This window comes from Cnephaeus nilssonii (genome assembly GCF_951640355.1).
Source record: "Cnephaeus nilssonii genome assembly, chromosome: 21".
Lineage (NCBI taxonomy): Eukaryota > Metazoa > Chordata > Mammalia > Chiroptera > Vespertilionidae > Cnephaeus > Cnephaeus nilssonii.
The window spans coordinates 11,975,137-11,992,774 of record NC_137092.1 but is presented as its reverse complement, the minus strand read 5'-3'; the positions used below and the strand labels follow the sequence as shown (position 1 = coordinate 11,992,774).

General features: G+C 42.0%; 1 protein-coding gene across 1 annotated transcript in view; it reads right to left on the bottom strand.

The window, feature by feature from the left end:
• SPAG17 (sperm associated antigen 17) overlaps positions 1-17,638 on the bottom strand; it is a gene marked incomplete at both ends in the record, with an annotated part of 133,575 nt that overhangs the window by 91,288 nt on the left and 24,649 nt on the right. The window contains one exon of the mRNA XM_079762032.1: positions 696-827. Within this exon, the coding sequence (XP_079618158.1) occupies positions 696-827 (132 nt within the window). The remainder of the gene's footprint in view (positions 1-695; positions 828-17,638) is intronic.

Here is a 17,638-nt window from a genome sequence, read left to right as displayed (position 1 = left end):
AAGTCTACATGTGAAGAAATAATCAGACGTATAATATGGAAACAGAAGTGATGGATTGCTGCTGAAATATTCAGATTATTATGAAGGTACAGATGTAGCCGATTATTTAATAGATACTCTTGTTGACTATCATGTGGTAAAGTTTAGATAGGACTTTCAGTTTTTTATATTTACTTCTCCTGACTCTGTCTCTCCTCGGTCTCCTCTTTGTCAGTAGGTATAAATAGACTGCCACACAAATGACCTCAGGCACAGGCCCTGGATACTGTCGTATTTCTACATAAGGGAACTTATTTTTAATGGGTTTGCCTTTGAGGAAATACAATTTCTCCGATAGAGCCTTGTGTAGGCTTCTCTCTAAGAAGCTGAGACAAACAGCTAAATGTGCTAGGTGACAATGGTCGGCTTGTGAAGAGAGGACACGTGGCCCTAGCTCGTTTTGCTCAGTGGACAGAGCATCGGCCCATAGACTGAAGGGTTTGATTCTAGTCAAGGGCACGTACCTCAGTTGCAGGTTCGATCCCGCCCTAGTTAGGGCACAGGCGGGAGGCAACCAACAATGACATTTCTCTCTCTCTGTCTCTCCCCCTCCCTTCAACTCTCTCTAAAAATCAATGGGAAAACATCCTCGGGTGAGTATTAACGGAAAAGAGAGGAGAGAGAGAGTCTTTAGAAAACCCACCAGGGTACAGTACCTTCCTTTCATTTTCCCGTCGCTGTTGGTCCTTAAGTTTAATCTGGAGAAGTTGGAATTTCAAGAGTTTCCCTATCAGTGGTAAGGTTAGTTTCTCTCCATTGTCCGTAATGACTTTTGCTGCTACTAACACCTGTGAAGAAACACACTTATTAGAAAAGGTGGCATTTCATAGCCTATGGCACAAGCTGTCAGTGATGAAAAGATGAAATGGTATTTTGGTGTTGTAATATTTGCCTTACTGCAAAAGTGCCTCATTGCTGGCCAAAAAACGTAGGGGAAAAATGCATCAATGCCATAGAGAGGGGCATTTATCCTCCAACTAAATTGGGTTGTCTGAAAATTAACTTCTTTTTCCAAGAGGGCAGGGGGAGCTTCCCCCAATAGGGCTAGACTCAAACTCTCCAAAATGGGCAGAGGGAAGGTAGGCAGGGCTGGTAACAGGGTACCGGATAGGTCAGGTTCACGCTACAGAAAATCTGTTGTCTGGCATAGCAAATAGTCCGAACCGTCAAACTTTGACTTATTAGTATGTTATAAATTAAGCAGGGTTTTATAATAATGGGGATGGCTATGTGAGCAGTCATTTATTTTTGAGTGACCAAATTAGAATGAAAGATAAAAGATGACTGACAGAGGCGCCGTGCGAATGTTGCACCCCTCCCCCTTGCAATTTAATGTTGATCCTGTTGGTATGCAGCCTAATTGGGGTGAAATAAGGTTATTGAGTTTTCTTTGGGTGACGACAGCACTAGGAACATACAGCTGTATTGTCCAGATGTGTGGCACTGACAGCCTGTTTTATGACTCCACATTTTACAGCTTGTTTCCCCTAAATGTCACACAACTCCCTAACATCTGGGCCCTTTTCCTTGGAGCCCTATAACCACTTTATTTACTGCAAAAAAATAAAATCACGTAAAATAAACCGTAAAAAAGTTGTTACGTGTTTCTCTTTACTTGTGTTGTCTCCCTAATAAAAGCTCACCTCCAGCGGAAGCACTGTCACAAAAGTTAGTCTAGTCAAAGTATTTTTCGACTTTTGTTTTTAAGCAAGAATCAGATTTATTTATAACCCCAGGATGAATTAGGTGTTACTAAAATGTTCTGACATGTTGCTTTTCTCCCCCCTTGGAGCAATTACTCCTCCGGGCGCATATGGTGTCAATTTCAGACCCTCCGTCCCAGACAATGACGGCGCGCACTGCAACTCATCGGCCGCGTCCTGTCTGAGGTTCCTACCAGCTCTTGGTTAGGGCTTTCCTGGCCAACCCAGTGCCTTACGACTTTCCACTTTGCCAAGGGAAACAGCTGAAAGAAAGGGAGATGGCTATTTTGCTTCTAACTGCAAAGGCTCTGTGGATTATCTTAAGCCAAAATGTAACTGGACCTCTTGGAGAGCATACCAGGGTTTCCTGCATTGCATCGCGGAAGGGGGAAGCCAGGGAAAGGACTCCTTGAAACTGCAGTTCCTAAAAACCTAAGGAACAAACCAAGTGTCAGAAAGCTTTGCGAGTGTCTGACAAACAACCTCCGTGAGACAGCTCTTTGCTTTTTACAGCAGTTCTCCAAGTACCACGAGTTAGAGAAAGGGACCCGATGGCTGAGATTTCTGGGAGCAGGAAGACAAAGGCACCCCTGCAGAACCTCACCATCTAATTAGGACCACGTTCAAGAGGAAGAGAGTCCTCAGGGAATGAACGGTCACCCGTTGACTGTAAAAGTAGAGCTGTCCAGTTAGGTCCAAGCCCAGGGGTAGATGTACATGGTTTAAAATGGCATTTTCAATACCAGCTAAACGGTGTGCTGACAATCAGGCTGCTTTGTGACATCTGGTTTAAAATATACAAATTTGGGTTTCTGAAGCTCACAGCAGTTGAGTAGGGGGCATTTCCTTGCAATACGAATATAACAACATCGTTGAAGGGAAGTCAACACTGGAATGGGTTACCCAGGAGCGCTGTGGAGTCTCTTTTCCTGATGACCTGTGAAAACAGGATATTTACCTATGTCTGGGGTGGTGTAGGTGAAGCCTGCCTGGCGTCATGGTGATGGATGGGATGTCTCTGGAGTTGCTTTCTCTCCCCAGGTCTCTATGAGTCCATGAATGTTACCTCACTCGGTGTTTAAATGTACTCAAAGCACAACAAAACATCCACAGAGAAAGGTATTTTGCTGGCTATACAAGTTTTCTCTGGTTCATCTAAAACTGCCTGCCGAGAGCTGGGTCTGAAACAAAAACCTGGTATGGCATCAAAATGACAGTGGTATCCTACTGTGAAACGGAGAGATTCGTGATGAGGAGTGTCACGGGAATAGCTGGGCACCATGTTCCTGTGACACAGGGACATGGAGTGAGGGCAATGGCAGTGCAAGGCAGCACTGAGGAGGGATGGGGTGGTCCCTCTGGCCGGAACAGCTCCAGGGCAGCCCCGTGGGGGCAGATTCCATGCCCTGACACTCTCGGAGGAAGGCAGGCACCTCCTGGGCACCCTGGCACCTTCAGCAATGGCAGACTCTGAGCATGTTGTCCTCCCCAGGGATACTCAGAGGAGCTGTGATTCCCACATATGTCTTTTCTCTCTGGGCTTCCCCCAAAGGGATGACATGTGGATCCTTGGGTTAATGAATGAAAATGAAAGTCTCTGCTGATTTCAAAACTTGAGACTGAAAATGTTTATGGTATTTAGGTCATCCCAGGAGAGGCAGAAAAGCAAATTAATTTCCACTGAAAATTCTTTCCTCTCACACTCCATAAGTCACAATTACACCCAATCAGGAGCCAGTAGTTTAGTCTCAGATGAAAAACAAATCCTTAGAGGACCTTTGTTTTGAAGCAAAAGTCTTTGAGGAAAGAAAACAAAAGAACTGCGGAAGAGACAGGATGGAAGAAAGGCTAACATAACACTTCAGAAAGGCTGCCCCTCCTTTGTCTTACTTGTATTAATTGAAATAATCAAACCTTCAACTTCCAGCAGTGTAAGGGTCACTTGTCAGGATCTCATCAATGTATATGTGCATACCAGTGTTCCTTTGTGTATCCGCATGTGTGTATCTATGTGTGTGACTGTGTGCATGTGTGTGTGTACTAGGAAGCAAACTGACAAGGGCTGTAGGTGTTGGGAAGATGAAGGCTACAAGAGAAAATGGGAGCAGTGAGCTGGTCAGGGGTGGGGAATAATTGTGGACAAAAATCCAGGCTTTTAAAATTAGGCAGAAAAACAATCTTAAGTGGGTTAAAAAACAAACAAACCTGGGTGTTCATTAAACCAAAAAACCAAATAAATTAGCCTGGCATGAGTCAGAAACTAAAAAAAAAAAAAAAAAAAAAAGAGTCCTATGGGCAAATGAAACTCATTAAAATGGAGAAGAACTGTTGCCAGGCAGGCCTGTATGTGTCTCCTGGACCTGCTCAGGCCCGGCCGAGGGGCCTGCCAGGGCTGGGTGGAGGGCAGGCTGGGCTTCCGGAGGGGTTCTAGACCCGGAAAGAGGGCTGTAGGAGAAAATTTAGCTCAGAGAGTGCAGTGGAGGCTGCGCAGAATGGAGATCCTAGTTTGAGGTAGATGTCCTTTTCCTCTTAAAAAGTTTATGATTTTGAGCACACTAAGAAATAAAAATATTTCCCTCTTTATTACTTACTTGGCTCAAAGACTGAGGCCATATTTACTATCTAATGATCTAATCCAACAAAAATAGAGCAAATGAGCCAAATTCTTTCCTTGCCTGGGTGTCAGGCCCACCCACAGACACTAGTGCCCTCCCTTCCCTTCTTCCATCCCCCCGCCCGGTGGTTCCTCCCCGCATTAGCAGTAAGCACAGCATCTGCCTGGACAAACACTTAAAATTGCCCCACAGATTAGAAACCCAATGGGTATATGTGTGCAAGTGTGTATACGTATAAACATATATGTGTGCATGCATATGTATGTATGTGTATATGTATATAGGATGCATGTTTAATCCAGGTGAGTTCTGAGGAAGAATGAAGACTTCGGATCTGCAGTTCTCTTGTCTGGAACTGGTCTTGGGAAAGAGGTGATGGAGGAGGAAAGATGTAGGTGTGTGGGGCAGAGAAGGGAGGGGTTATGGAGAGCGATGGGCTGAAGGAAGACTTTCTCTCCAGAAGCTCCAAATAGCCACCAGTTCTCCTAAAAATAATCTGGTTTCAGGGTCCTCCAGGGAGGGTGTCCATAGTGTTTGCACAGTAGTTGTATTAATATGCAAAATATGAGTTCATATTTAACCCATTATTCTTAGGTCCATGACTTAGGGTTGGTTTAGACACAGGAACACCTCAGTAAACAGGATCAGAATCCATAACTTTAACTCAGTCCAGGCTAGCACAGGGCTGAGCAAAAAGTGTTTTGACACACACATGTGTGACATGTACACATACCCATATATGTGCACAAGTGTCTGTGTACATGTATGCACAGAGTATGTGTGTTTATATGTGTAGCTGCCTTTGGGATAATTATTAAAAGATACTCAGTATCTAAAAACACCATCAATACTGAGCTTGCGGATATTGAAGAATTAATAGTAAGAGAAGAACACTACTAACATTTTTGATCAGCACCTTAAAAGTAATTCTGCTATTTACCATTTCTCCCTAATTATCCTAAAAGAACACAAGGTATTAGGTTTATCATTAAACACCTGTCAGATTAAATCTGTATAATTTATTCATCAAAGTAGAGTGGGTAACTATATGTGCCATCTTTCAAGTTCGTTATTTAGATAGCATCATTATTAATTTGTGCTATTATATGTTATATCTGCCCATAATATTAAAAAAAAAACAGAGGAACTATGTTGCCCTGATGTGTGTTATAACATTTTCAATGTTTAGAACGAAGAACCTGAATCAGATGAGCCAGATTCTGTACATTTGAGGAAAAGGCCGGATTTGCCAATGACTGAGAAGGACCACTGACATGGAGGTGCCTCACATGGGAGGATGCGTGCTGGGAACTTGAGCGCATTCGGTACAGGGGCGATGAAGAGGCTCCGGAGCCATGGCTACCTGTGCACAGCATCACGCAGAAGCGAGGCTGGTTTATATTCCAGCCCTCGAAAATGCCACTGGGAGCCTGGGCAAGTTGCTACTCCCTTCCAACCTCAGCTTTGTCACCTACTGCAGGGTTTCCTAACAGCAGCACATTGACATTTTGAGCAGGACATTCTCTGTTTGTAGGAGGTCATCCTGCGCATCTCAGGATGTTTAGCACACCCCTGGCTTCCACAGCTCTGAACATCAACGCTATCGCCAGACATTGACAAATGTTCCCTGCGACAGAATCATCCCTGGTTGAGAACCACTGAGCTACAGAAAGAAAACACGAACACTGCTGATCTCATAAGACTGCCTTGAGAATGGAATGAAATAACACATAAAAAGACCTTGGGTGGTGAGTAACATACGCACGGTAAAACCTCACTGAAATGAGCTCTTATTGTTACTAGCCTCACACCCAAGACAGAAGTGGAGGAGAGAGAAAAGGAATGGAACGAAGTGCACCTGGACAGACAAGACAGTGTGACCCGAATTTGTTATCAGCTGGGGAGACCATGGCTTCTCCTTTCACTTAACCCTCTCTGTACTCTAACCAGGACAATCGGGATCCCCTTGGGGAAAGCAGAGAGAAAAAGAGAAAGTGTAGGAGCGTATTTTGTTATGGCGCACCGTGAAATAGGAGAGTAGAGAAGGAGGCAGTTTGCTCTTCTTAATATCTTCTGAACTGAGACGGAGGAATTGTGTGCAGAGGGTTCTGCAGTTCACAGCCTTCTCTCCTGTTCCCTCCACTCTCATCCCTCCTTCATTCCTTCTGCATTTACTGAGTGCCAAATATATTGCAGTCTTTGCATTACTTGATCCTTTACATGTCTAGTCTATGCAACTCACATTCTCTAAGCGATGAATAATTTCTAACGAGGCATAATTGGGAAAACAGGTGGGAGGGGAGGGTAGCAGTGAGGGAAGGCAATGGAGACCAAAAAAGAAGGGGAAAAAAGGAATGGGAATGACGGAAACATGTTTCCTCACTTTGAGCAGAGGAAAAGAAAATAATCAAGCAATGTTAAGCTGTCTGTACATAAATGTAAAGGTGGCTGAAGATACAGGCTCCATATAGATCATACTGTCTGCCTAACGCCAATGGAACGTTATGCAAGTGCTCAGACTGCAGCTTGGTGAGAAGTTTGTAATGATGATGAATTTCCCGAGCAGGTGACTCCTAGATCATTTTCAGCTGTCCATAATTAAACTGGTATCCATCTCTCGACAATGTCAAGGCTGTAAAATAATTCCAGTCATTGGACCTCTTACATCTGTGCTGAAATGAAATAATATTTGGCAGTAATAAGGAGTCACCGAAACTAAATAAACAGCCCCTTTCAAGACTACATAAAAGTTGGTAACGTAATAGCATTTGACAGGGATTAAGACCTCTTTGGGGCTGTAAGGAAGTTTCAGAAGCAACAATAATAAATACAGGGCAGGTAGAACAGATCTGTGCTTTAACAGACATGTGTAATTTGAAATGTGATGGATTTCCCATGGGAGATGAGCATTTTGAGCATCTAACATGTGTATGTCAAAAAGCACAGGCTTCTACTTGAGACACATTTGTTGGGATTACTCTTCCAAAGAAGGAAAAAGCTAAGCTTCTCTTGTTAACTAAGTAGCGTGTTAGTTTTTTGTATACCAGAGAAATGCATAAAGGCACATAGAGCTGAATGTGATAACCTATGGAAGAATCCTATATAATAAAAGGCTAATGTGGAAATCGACCAAACCGCAGAACATCCAGTAGCTATGACATGCACTGACCACCAGGGGGCAGATGCTCAATGCAGGAGCTGCCCCCTGGTGGTCAGTGCACTCCCACAGGGGGAGCGCTGCTCAGCCAGAAGCCAGGCTCACGACTGGCAAGCGCAGTGGTAGTGGTGGGAGCCTCTCCTGCCTCCGTGGCAGCGCTAAGGATGTCCGACTGTCCCAGAGGGCTCCCGGACTGCGACAGGGTGCAGGCCAGGCTGAGGGACCTCCCCCGCCCCACCCCCTAGTCCCCAGTGCATGAATTTTGTGCACTGGGCCTCTAGTTACCTAGAAAGGTCAGAGGTATTTTAGCTTTAGATGTGTATTGATGAGCAACACTGAACTCTTACCTTGGCAGTCTTTTCTTACAATCTTTTCTCTTAGATCAGATCTTTTCCTTAGTCCCTAGATGTTCCCACCTGTCTGAAGTCATTCTTAGTCCTTTTAGCTTGTAGTGAACACTACAACTGAACAACCTGACGACTTTTCAAATCTTTCCAAAGGGATTTAACTCTCTCATATTGGAATTATTTGTGTATACAGGTTGTTTCCTTCAGGAGCTGGGAAGTTCAGATTCTTATCTGATTCTTCTTTTAAGTCCCCTCACAGAATCCCTGGCTTATGTACATATACAGTATATTCACTCAATAAATATTAGAATGGTGTTTTTAGGGTTACTGATTGTTTGGCTTGAAAGTGTTCTCAAATGTTTATAGCCACAGCTATCAAGCTCTGGGAATAGACTGCAGGTAGGAGTAGGTTCTCAGGACACACAATGGTTACAGAGCACACACTATGTGCCAGATGAGGATTGTTCCAACAATTGCACTAAAATAATCTCAGGATTGCGCTTTAGACATTCTAGCTCCTTTAACTCTCACCTTCCTTTTGAGGTGGGTGCTCTTTATTACTCCATTTTATAGATAAAAAACTGAGGCCTGGCGATAACACAGCAAGTAAGTAAAAGAGATGGGATTTGAACTTAGGCCATCTGCTTCCAGGTCCTGCTCCTCGTCACCATATTCTGTTGCCTCACTATATGCCTTTTCACCCGTTAGCTGACGCTACTAGATTCCCAGCTAGCATCTCCACTCCTCCCCAGTCTCCATTCCCAATCCTCTTCTTCACTGGAGGGATGGAGTGTTTTTTAGCTCAACTTTTTATGTTTAAATATTCTTGGCATGCTTACTCATTTTATCCTTACTTGGTGCCTCAGTTCTAAATAGCTGAACTTCTTTTTTCCTGAGACCTGGTGAGGACCTGAGACTCAGAACCCTCAATCCCAATAGCTCCGACAGGTGGCAGAATATGCTACCCCCAAATATGAGGGACAGTTGACACTGGAGAGATAACCAAGGGTGAGGCCACCAGCAGCTTGAAGGACATATGACAGGAATTTGGATTTCACTTTGAAAGTAACACGATACAGAGAGTGTAGAGCAGGTAAGAGACATCAGCTGCACAGAGGTCTCATTGAGAGTCTTGGCGTGTTATTTATCTTCAGTGACTGTTCATCTGCAACAAAAACTCAGGCTTTATTCGATGTCTTGGTGACCACGGCAAACCTCAAACCCCTGAATGAGTATTTCAGAGCTTACACTCTGTTCCTTTCCCCTCCAGCTTGTTGGCCATTTGCTCATAGCATGTGTGGTCAGGAGAGGTTTTCTAATTTGCCCAGCAGCTGTAGACAAAGATGTGGGCATGCAGGCAGCACCACTGACGGTCCCTTGATGGCAGTTTCCTGCCTGTCCCTCCAGCACCCAGAACAGTGCCCAGTATAAGTGCTCAAAAATGAAAGAAACAATGAATGAAGGGTGAACTCTGGGAGATGTGAGAAGGGGTGAGAACAGGCAGAGCCACAGTCCAGTCTGGGTGGGTGGCGAGGGGGATGCAGAGTATAGGTGGCGAGTTCATCATGGAGGAGGACGGACCCTTTCTGGCCCTGTGAGCAGCATGTGGACAGGTGTGGCTGTGTTCCTCCAAGTGCAGGCTCAGAAGTACCTGATGCTTGCTCACCAGTATGTTGCTGGACTCCCTGAAGATGCCCTGATCCCATCACTGTGGCTGGGATCTGGAACTGGTATTTTAATGAGCTCTCCAGGTGACTGAGGTGTGCCACTTTGAGGGCCACTGACACAAGGAGCCAAGAAGAGGTTAGAAATTGGAAGGGCTCACACCAAAGAGCCTTCTGCATCAACCCTTCCCAGACTTCCTTATCTGAGATTACTCTTGCTGGGTCCCACTGCCAAGGCCTCACTGACATTTCCATCGAGGCCCCTCCTGCAGGCTAATAAGATGTGCCCTCATTAGCAGTCTTGCACGTGCGCCCTTCATCTGCAGTCCACCTTGAGTTTGTGCAGGGTCGATGATGGCTTCTTCCTTTCTGTTTTGCCTCACAGCACATGAAATCTGTTTGAAATCACTTAAAGCAAATATCCCCCATTCTGAATTTAGACAATAAAGGGTCCCCTCCCATTATCAGGAGAAATCTAAAAACAAAATTACCTAATCATTTAACTTTAATAAATTCCATACTCAAAAAATCTAATAAAAATAGCCAATAAAATCTGATTAAAATCTAATAGCCAATAAAAATCTGATTAAATATCTAACCTTATAATTTTTTTATGTCTTTAATTGATTTTTTAGAGAGAGTGGGAGGGAGAAAAAGAGAGAAACATCGAATAGCTGCCTCCCTCATGCACCCTGACCGGGTGATTGAGCCGCAACCTGGGCATGTGCTCTGACCAGGAATCGAACTGGCGACCTTTTGGTGCACAGGATGACGCCCAACCAACTGAGCCACACTGGCCAGGGCCCAACCTTACAATTTTTGCTTATCAAATCGACTAAGATAAAAAACACTCAGTTGAAGAGGATGTGGTTAAATTGGAAGTATTAGAAGGGATGCAAATTGGCACAAATTGTCTCGAATGCATTTGACATTGTGTCAAGAGTTTTATAAAGGTTTATTTACTTTGACTTAGTAATTCCACTTCTTGAAAATTTTCATAAGGAAACAATCAGGGTTATAACTATTAGTAAACAGTCTAAATTTAGCAAAGGGGGGGTTGGTTAAATGAATTACTAAATAGAGACATGCTTTCTATTATATAGACACTGAATATGGATTTAGAAATAGGCCAACATCATATGTGGAAATGATATGATAGAAAGCATATATTATATAATTCCTATGTTTTAGAAAGAAGCATACATCTCTGAGTGGTGGAATGTTTTATAGATACTTTTTAAGTACCCACAACTATATGGGCTATGCTCTTTCTATATTTTCCAAATTTTAAAAAAATTAACATGTATTATTTTTATAGTAAAACAGCGGATAAATTATATGTACAATAGAAATGATATATAGCAATTAACTGTTTTTAACGGTACCACCCCCACTCCCCCCAGAGAATTCTTCCTGCACACAAATCCTAATAGCTCCACCTCTCATTACTCCCAGCTGTGCATTCCTCATTGGCTCCCATACCCACAGGACCAAACTGCTCACTCCTTAGCAGAGCATACCGAGACCTCTATGACCTGACCTTGACACACCTGTCCAGCCTCACTGCTGGCTGCTCCTCCCACTTTCCTGCCTGCACTTGAGGATACCCGCTGCTGAGACTTCCTTGGTACACTGTGCCATCTTATGTCTGCCTGATTTGGCATGGACTGAGTCCTTTGCCCAGAATTCCTCCTCCTTCCTTACTTCCTAGATTCCCCATTCCGTTTTCAAGCCATTTCCCTAAAACTTTTCCCTAAAAACTTCAGAAAGCTTTAAGCATTGCTCTATGTCCTTGCTGCACTTTTTAAACTTTTTTGTTATCCTATGCTAACAGAATTACTCATTTCCATATCTGTTTTCCAGGTTGAAGACTGGAATTTAAAAAAAAAAAAAGTCAGCACACAAATCGCGCAGACCTTCACAAACATTGAGCAGGTGTCCCTTGTAAAGGAACTGCGATGGCAGGTAACATCAGCCAGCCTCCTCACACTAAGCCAGTGGGTTCAGAGGCCGGGAAAGCTAAGTGCTAGCTCACTAACTTAAGAAGTGACTGGTGCCACAGAAAGTGCTGAATGTGCCCAAAAGACTAGTATGTATAGGACAGGATTCATTCATTCTTTTAGCCATTTCACAAACATTATTCTGTCCCCACTGTGTGCGAAAGTCAGTGGCTTTGGTCTTCAATGCAGCCCGACACACACACAGGACTAGCCACCAGGATGGGGAAAATATTAGAACTCCTGATTATATTTATTCTTATTTTGTCCTTTTTTGTTTTTACTTTTGAGGATGTTCTATAATATTGGTAATTTGTTTCTATTCCTGTACATTTTTATCTCTCTGTATACACACACAACATACATTGAATAAATGCTCAATTATTTTTTTAGCTGATGGGAAATGTGACCAAAATAGCTTGGAATTGCTAGCCTAGAGCACAGGGTCTTTAGGGAATGAATAACACATGCCTCTCCTGCTCATGCCACTCACTAGGAAGTACGGGGGGCAGACACAAACAAACCACTACGATATAACACAGCAAGATGAATTTGCCTAAGGAATTCCAAGAATATTTCATAAAAGAAATGGCATTTGAACAGGGCTATTTGGCTGATAAATGAAAACATCTAAGTCTGAATTTTACGTAATTCTATTCAACTTGGTGCATTTTGCACTTGGGAAGAAAAAGGTAGAAGTGAATTAGAGCTACAATGGCTAAAAAGGAATGAGCTAGAGTTACTACAAAACCATGGCTCATCCAAATGGCTGAAGGAACAGAGGTGTATGTGTGTGTTCAGTTTTGGAGCAAGTCGATGAGCTTGGATATAGATGTTCTGGACTGCGCAATCTCTTCCTAATGCCACATTAGGTCTAGCCCCACTTCCTACTACTCCAAACACCCCTAGCTCCCAAGGCCTACTAGAGAACATTGCACCTTAATTTCTGCCAACTCACATTTCTACTTTTCCCTTTTTTTCCCCCGAGGAATGACTGATAAAACCTAACTCAAATTTCCCAGGGCAAAGTGTGCCTGGAAGCTGGTGTTTGGAACAGTTCTTCCAGAAACTTTAAGACAAAGGAAAACACCTTCTCAGTAACACCACTAGAGAAAACTCCCGGGACTGTGCTCTTTGGTTTAGATAAATTGCTAAGCAGGTTTAACTCAATTGTTAGCCGCTTGACTATAGGGACTGTGTCTCCAAGAGCATGGCCTTGACTTTGGAGTCAGAATGCCTGGGTTCTAACATGAGCTCTGCCATGATTAGCTGCGGGTGGTGGGTAAGCAGTTAACCTCTTTGAGACTCTGCTCATTTGCCACATGAGAATAGTAAGAGGGAAGTCAGCCTCACCAGGTTGTTGTTGGGATCAGATCTGACATTGTGTGTGAAAGTGTTTTGTGTTCCTACAAATATCTTCCAAACATAAGTTGTTATTATTTTTGTTTTGTTTAAAGGTCCCAGCAAGGAGTACTGTGTGAGACGTCAAGTTCCATAAACGATTGATTCAAAATCAGACTGGCTGCCTGGCTGAATGAATATGGAAGGGACTTAGTTTTAACACGCATGGTTGTGCAGAATTGCTTCTGAGACTTGCATCATTACCTTAAGCCTTGGCCCTTGCTAACCCTTCACCCTTTTGGACATGACTTCAAGGGCCAGTTTTTATCTCTGAGAAGTAGATTCAAGCTGAGAGGATAGGAGACACGATGGGTTAACATTCTGCAAAAGGCAGTTTCATTTCATTTCACTTAAACCAGGGTTTTATGGACACTGTGCCTGAACTCAATAGGCTGGTGCGGGGGCTATTTTTGGACAGGCAGGATTTCCAGCACCTCTTAAATCACATCACACAGCTATTGCCGGTTCCGCCTACACACAGGGCGGGCCTGCATACATAAAACAGGACACCAGCCCGGGGTGAGACCAAAAACTCTTTTCCCCATCTGATGACTAATACTTGTCTCTGCTTTCAGAAAGAAAGGGAAAGCACCATACACAAGCCTTACCAATCCAGTACGTTTTCCTTTGCCTGCTCCAAAAACGGGGAAAAGTGTGTGTGTGTGTGTGTGTGTGTGCGCGTGTGTGTGCGTGTGTGTGTGTGTGTGTGTGTGTGTGTTTTCCTCCAATGGTTGAAAAATCTGAAATGAACTTCTATGGGAAACCTCTGACAATGCTCTATAGATGGTTTTACTCAGGGAATTGAAACAAGTTGGCAGAGAGAAGGATTTTTTTCTGGATAATTCAAAGCAGACATTTTACTGGAGGAAAAGCAAATCAGAAATTTGCTGTCATCCTTGAAATTTTATTAGTTACCAAAAGTAATATATTTGTCCCTTGTACTGCATTCAGATAGGATCCATCCTTCCCCCCCGCCACCCCTCAGTCATATTCATAAAATGAATCTTGGATAATGCAATGCAAGACTAGCTTCTCCTATAGGACACAGAACCCAGCAGCGATGCCTGTGACTCAAATGTCATAGGCTCTGCCCTGCTTCTCTGCAGTTCCAGAGATAAATGGAAGGGTAACATTATAAGACTTGAAATAATTAAAATAATTAGGTGTTCCCTCTGATAAATATAATCGTATTAAACATTTCCTGATGAGTGAGTGAGCCAAAATGAGTTTGTCTTTTTCATAAAAATTATTGATAAAAGCAAATAAGGAAATGATAAACTTGTTAGTTTTAGAGTGTTTGGTGTGGCACAGGGCACTATGCAGAGCATCCTGTTGACCTCGCTCACACGTAACCCAAATAAGTATGAAGCTAAAATACGAAAATTTAAAGGAAGGGATCTATTGAACAATTTCACTTTTTCTGGGTAAGAATTTTTGTAAGATTGGTTTCCTGTGATTCAAACTCCTAAACTTATATATGTTTATATATTTCTTCAATCAATATAGTGACCATATTTCAGTTAACTTACATTATCATGCTACTAAGGTTTGAGGGTTTTTGTTTTTGCCAATCATGCTTGTGAAATAGAATAATGGATGAATTTTAGTACATAAAGCTCTATCTGAGATTCACCCATTCAAATTAATATTCACTAAGTACTCAATATGTATAGTAGTTCTCCAATAAATATAAATGAATTTTTCTCTAATAGTCCATTCTCCCAGCTTTAGTTTGATATTTCTTCTTCCTTTCCTTGCAACCAAAGATTGAGGAGTTAGAATTTCAGAAATAGAGATCACATTAAAAACACATAGAAGCATGAAAATTGTTACCACATTTTAATTTCAGCTATACTTTCTCTCCCTCTAAGGAAACAAGGCCTCCCATAACTCTGTTGCATCTTTGACTGTTTTGGTGAGTGTTTTGCCCCTCCCATTCTCCTCTTTCCAACATACCCTTGTCTGGGGACCATTACCCTTTTGGCTAAAAGTTGTGAACAATAAGTGAGGTCAGCCACAGGGCTCAATGAAGAATAGACTCAATTATAACCAGGCATTAAATATACAACTTCTATATCAGACTTGCTACGAGGTATTAAAATGTCATACAATGGCATAAAGCAAACTTGTTGTTTATAAAGTTGTTGACTATGAGCTCTTGAGGGCAGAGACCACCAGGTCCAACTCAATCTTGTGCCTATTATCCAGCATGTGATAAGAAACTTGGTGAAATGTCTGCTGAGTGAGGAGCAAGCTGGGATGAGTATCTGCTTTGTCTCTTAGCCCAGTGTTAGGTGAGCAACTGAAAAAGGGAAATGCAATTGGATGATTAACACAGAGTAGGTTTAGAGGATTCTCATGCATTGGTTTTCCATCTCTTTTGGCCCTATATTTATAGCAAAAAAAAAGTTTGTATCACAAACTACACACATACAACCGAAACCAACTAAATTTCATTGTAAACTAATGGGTTTTCAGCCAGTTAGACAACCACTGTATAGAATATGGTACCAATAAAGGGAAAATGGAAAGGGCCAAAACTTCTAGTTCCCAGGAAGTACTACTGAACTGCTGTTGTTGAAAGGGATCACTGTCTGTCTACTCTTCGTAGTTTTTACCAGTAACTCTCACTAGTCCTCCCTTAATATGTTGATTATTTCAGACAACAATACTTCTTTGATACATACCATGTGCCAGCACTGAGCTAGGCAAAATGAGAAACTACAAATCCCGACTTCCTTCTTGACATCTCCTCTTAGATATCTCCCGACATCAAATTTAACTGGTCCCAAAGTATACTTCCAAACTTCTTCCAAATTTAATCTTCTCTACTTTTTTTCTATATCCAAAATTATTTTTGTTAGGTAGAATAAGGGTTTCACGGTCTGGGCTATTCTTTTAAATCCTATTCTCAATAAATGTTCAATGTAGCCAGTATTTTGCAGACCAGCTGTAAACAGGATGAGCTTGACAGAACCCAGCCCAATAAGTGTAGCCAACTGAACTCAACCTGTAATTGAGCAAACAGTGGTCAATCAGGGAGGCAGAGCTTTGGATATGAATCCCTTTACTTTGGATATGAATCCCTACCTTGCATAACCATGTGTCATTTTAAAATAGAGCATCTTTCAGTTCGGTAACATTTTCACTCAGTTTCTTAAGCCAGAACTTTGGAGTCACTCCTGATACCTTCTTCTCTCTCACCCCTCACATCTCACATCAGCATCTTCTTCCGAAATATATTTTGAATCTGCCTACTCTCTCTCTAAATGGATATTCCCATGGCTTCCTAACTGGTCTCCTCACTTCCATGTCTGCCACCTGCTCCCATCCCAATTTATTCTTCATCCAACAGCAAGAAAATATAAAACACACACACACACACACACACACACACACACACACACACACACACACAAACTCAGCTTGTGTCCCTCTCCCCTTTATAAGCCTTAATGTCTTCCTATTTCCTATGAAGTAAAAATGCAAACTTTTTCTTAACAAAGACCTACCAGTTCCTGTAGATTTGGCCTCAGCCCACCTCTCTCTTCTCGCTCTCTCTTTCTGTTCCAGGCACAGTGGGCTTTTTCATCCTTTTAAGAATGAATCTTCCCCTTCCTGCCTCGGATTCTCTGTACATGCCGTTTCCTCTGCCTGAATATTTTCTCTACTCTTTAGCTGGCTCTATTTATTTATCATTTTATCTCCAATGCATTTTTCCCCTGTGATTCTGACTTAAAACAATTATCTCAATTCCTAGTTTTATATATTTTTTCATATTTAATTTTTGCTTAAAGCCTGCCTTCCTCATTCAAATGTAAATTCTGTGACAGCAAGGAATCTGTTTTATTCACCAAGATAAACTGAACTTTAGATTTGATGTATAATAGGCACTCAAATATTTGTGGGATGTATACAAATAAAGCATTTCCTAAACCTTAGTGATTATCACTTGATGATTTAGCCAAAGTTGTATAACACCTGTACTACAAACCTAATATTTTTCTCTAAACTGATTGCAAACCAAGTTTTATTTTATTTTATTTTTTAAATCTTTATTGTTGTAAGATGAAAAAGTTGTGGAGACTGGTTGGTTGCCCAAAATGTGAATATATTTAGCACTACTAACTATCCACGTAGAAATACTTAAGATGGTAAATTTTATGCATGTATTTTTGCCACGATAAAAATTAGCAATAAAAATACCCTAGTCATAGATGTTTCTAGTTCTTCCCATGCTTCCATGAAAAACTCCAACATTCACCATGACTCAGTAGAATTTTTTAAATAATGTTATTATTTCAATATTATTTAATTACTAATATTATTATTAATTATAGGTAAACTTAATTGGACACTTACTCTATGCCAGGTAGTAGGCTAAGTATTTTGTATTTATTATCTCATTTAATCATCACTACAGCTTCATGAGGTAGGTACTATCAAGAATACTGACTTTACAAAGAGCAAACTGACATAGAGTGGAGTTAGGTAACTTGTCGGAGATTCCATAGCAAGGAAGTAGTCAAGGGTTAGAACCCAGGCAGTCTGCTTTGGATCAGTGCATCTCACCACCAGCTTCTAACCTGATGGCTGCTATTCATTAGCTGAACCTTGCTCCATTTCTGTCTCTGCTTTTTGAAAACAGAACTCCAAGTTTCAGATCTGAGAGGCAAACATTTGAGCTCTGAGCCCTGGGAACCCTTTCCTAAAGC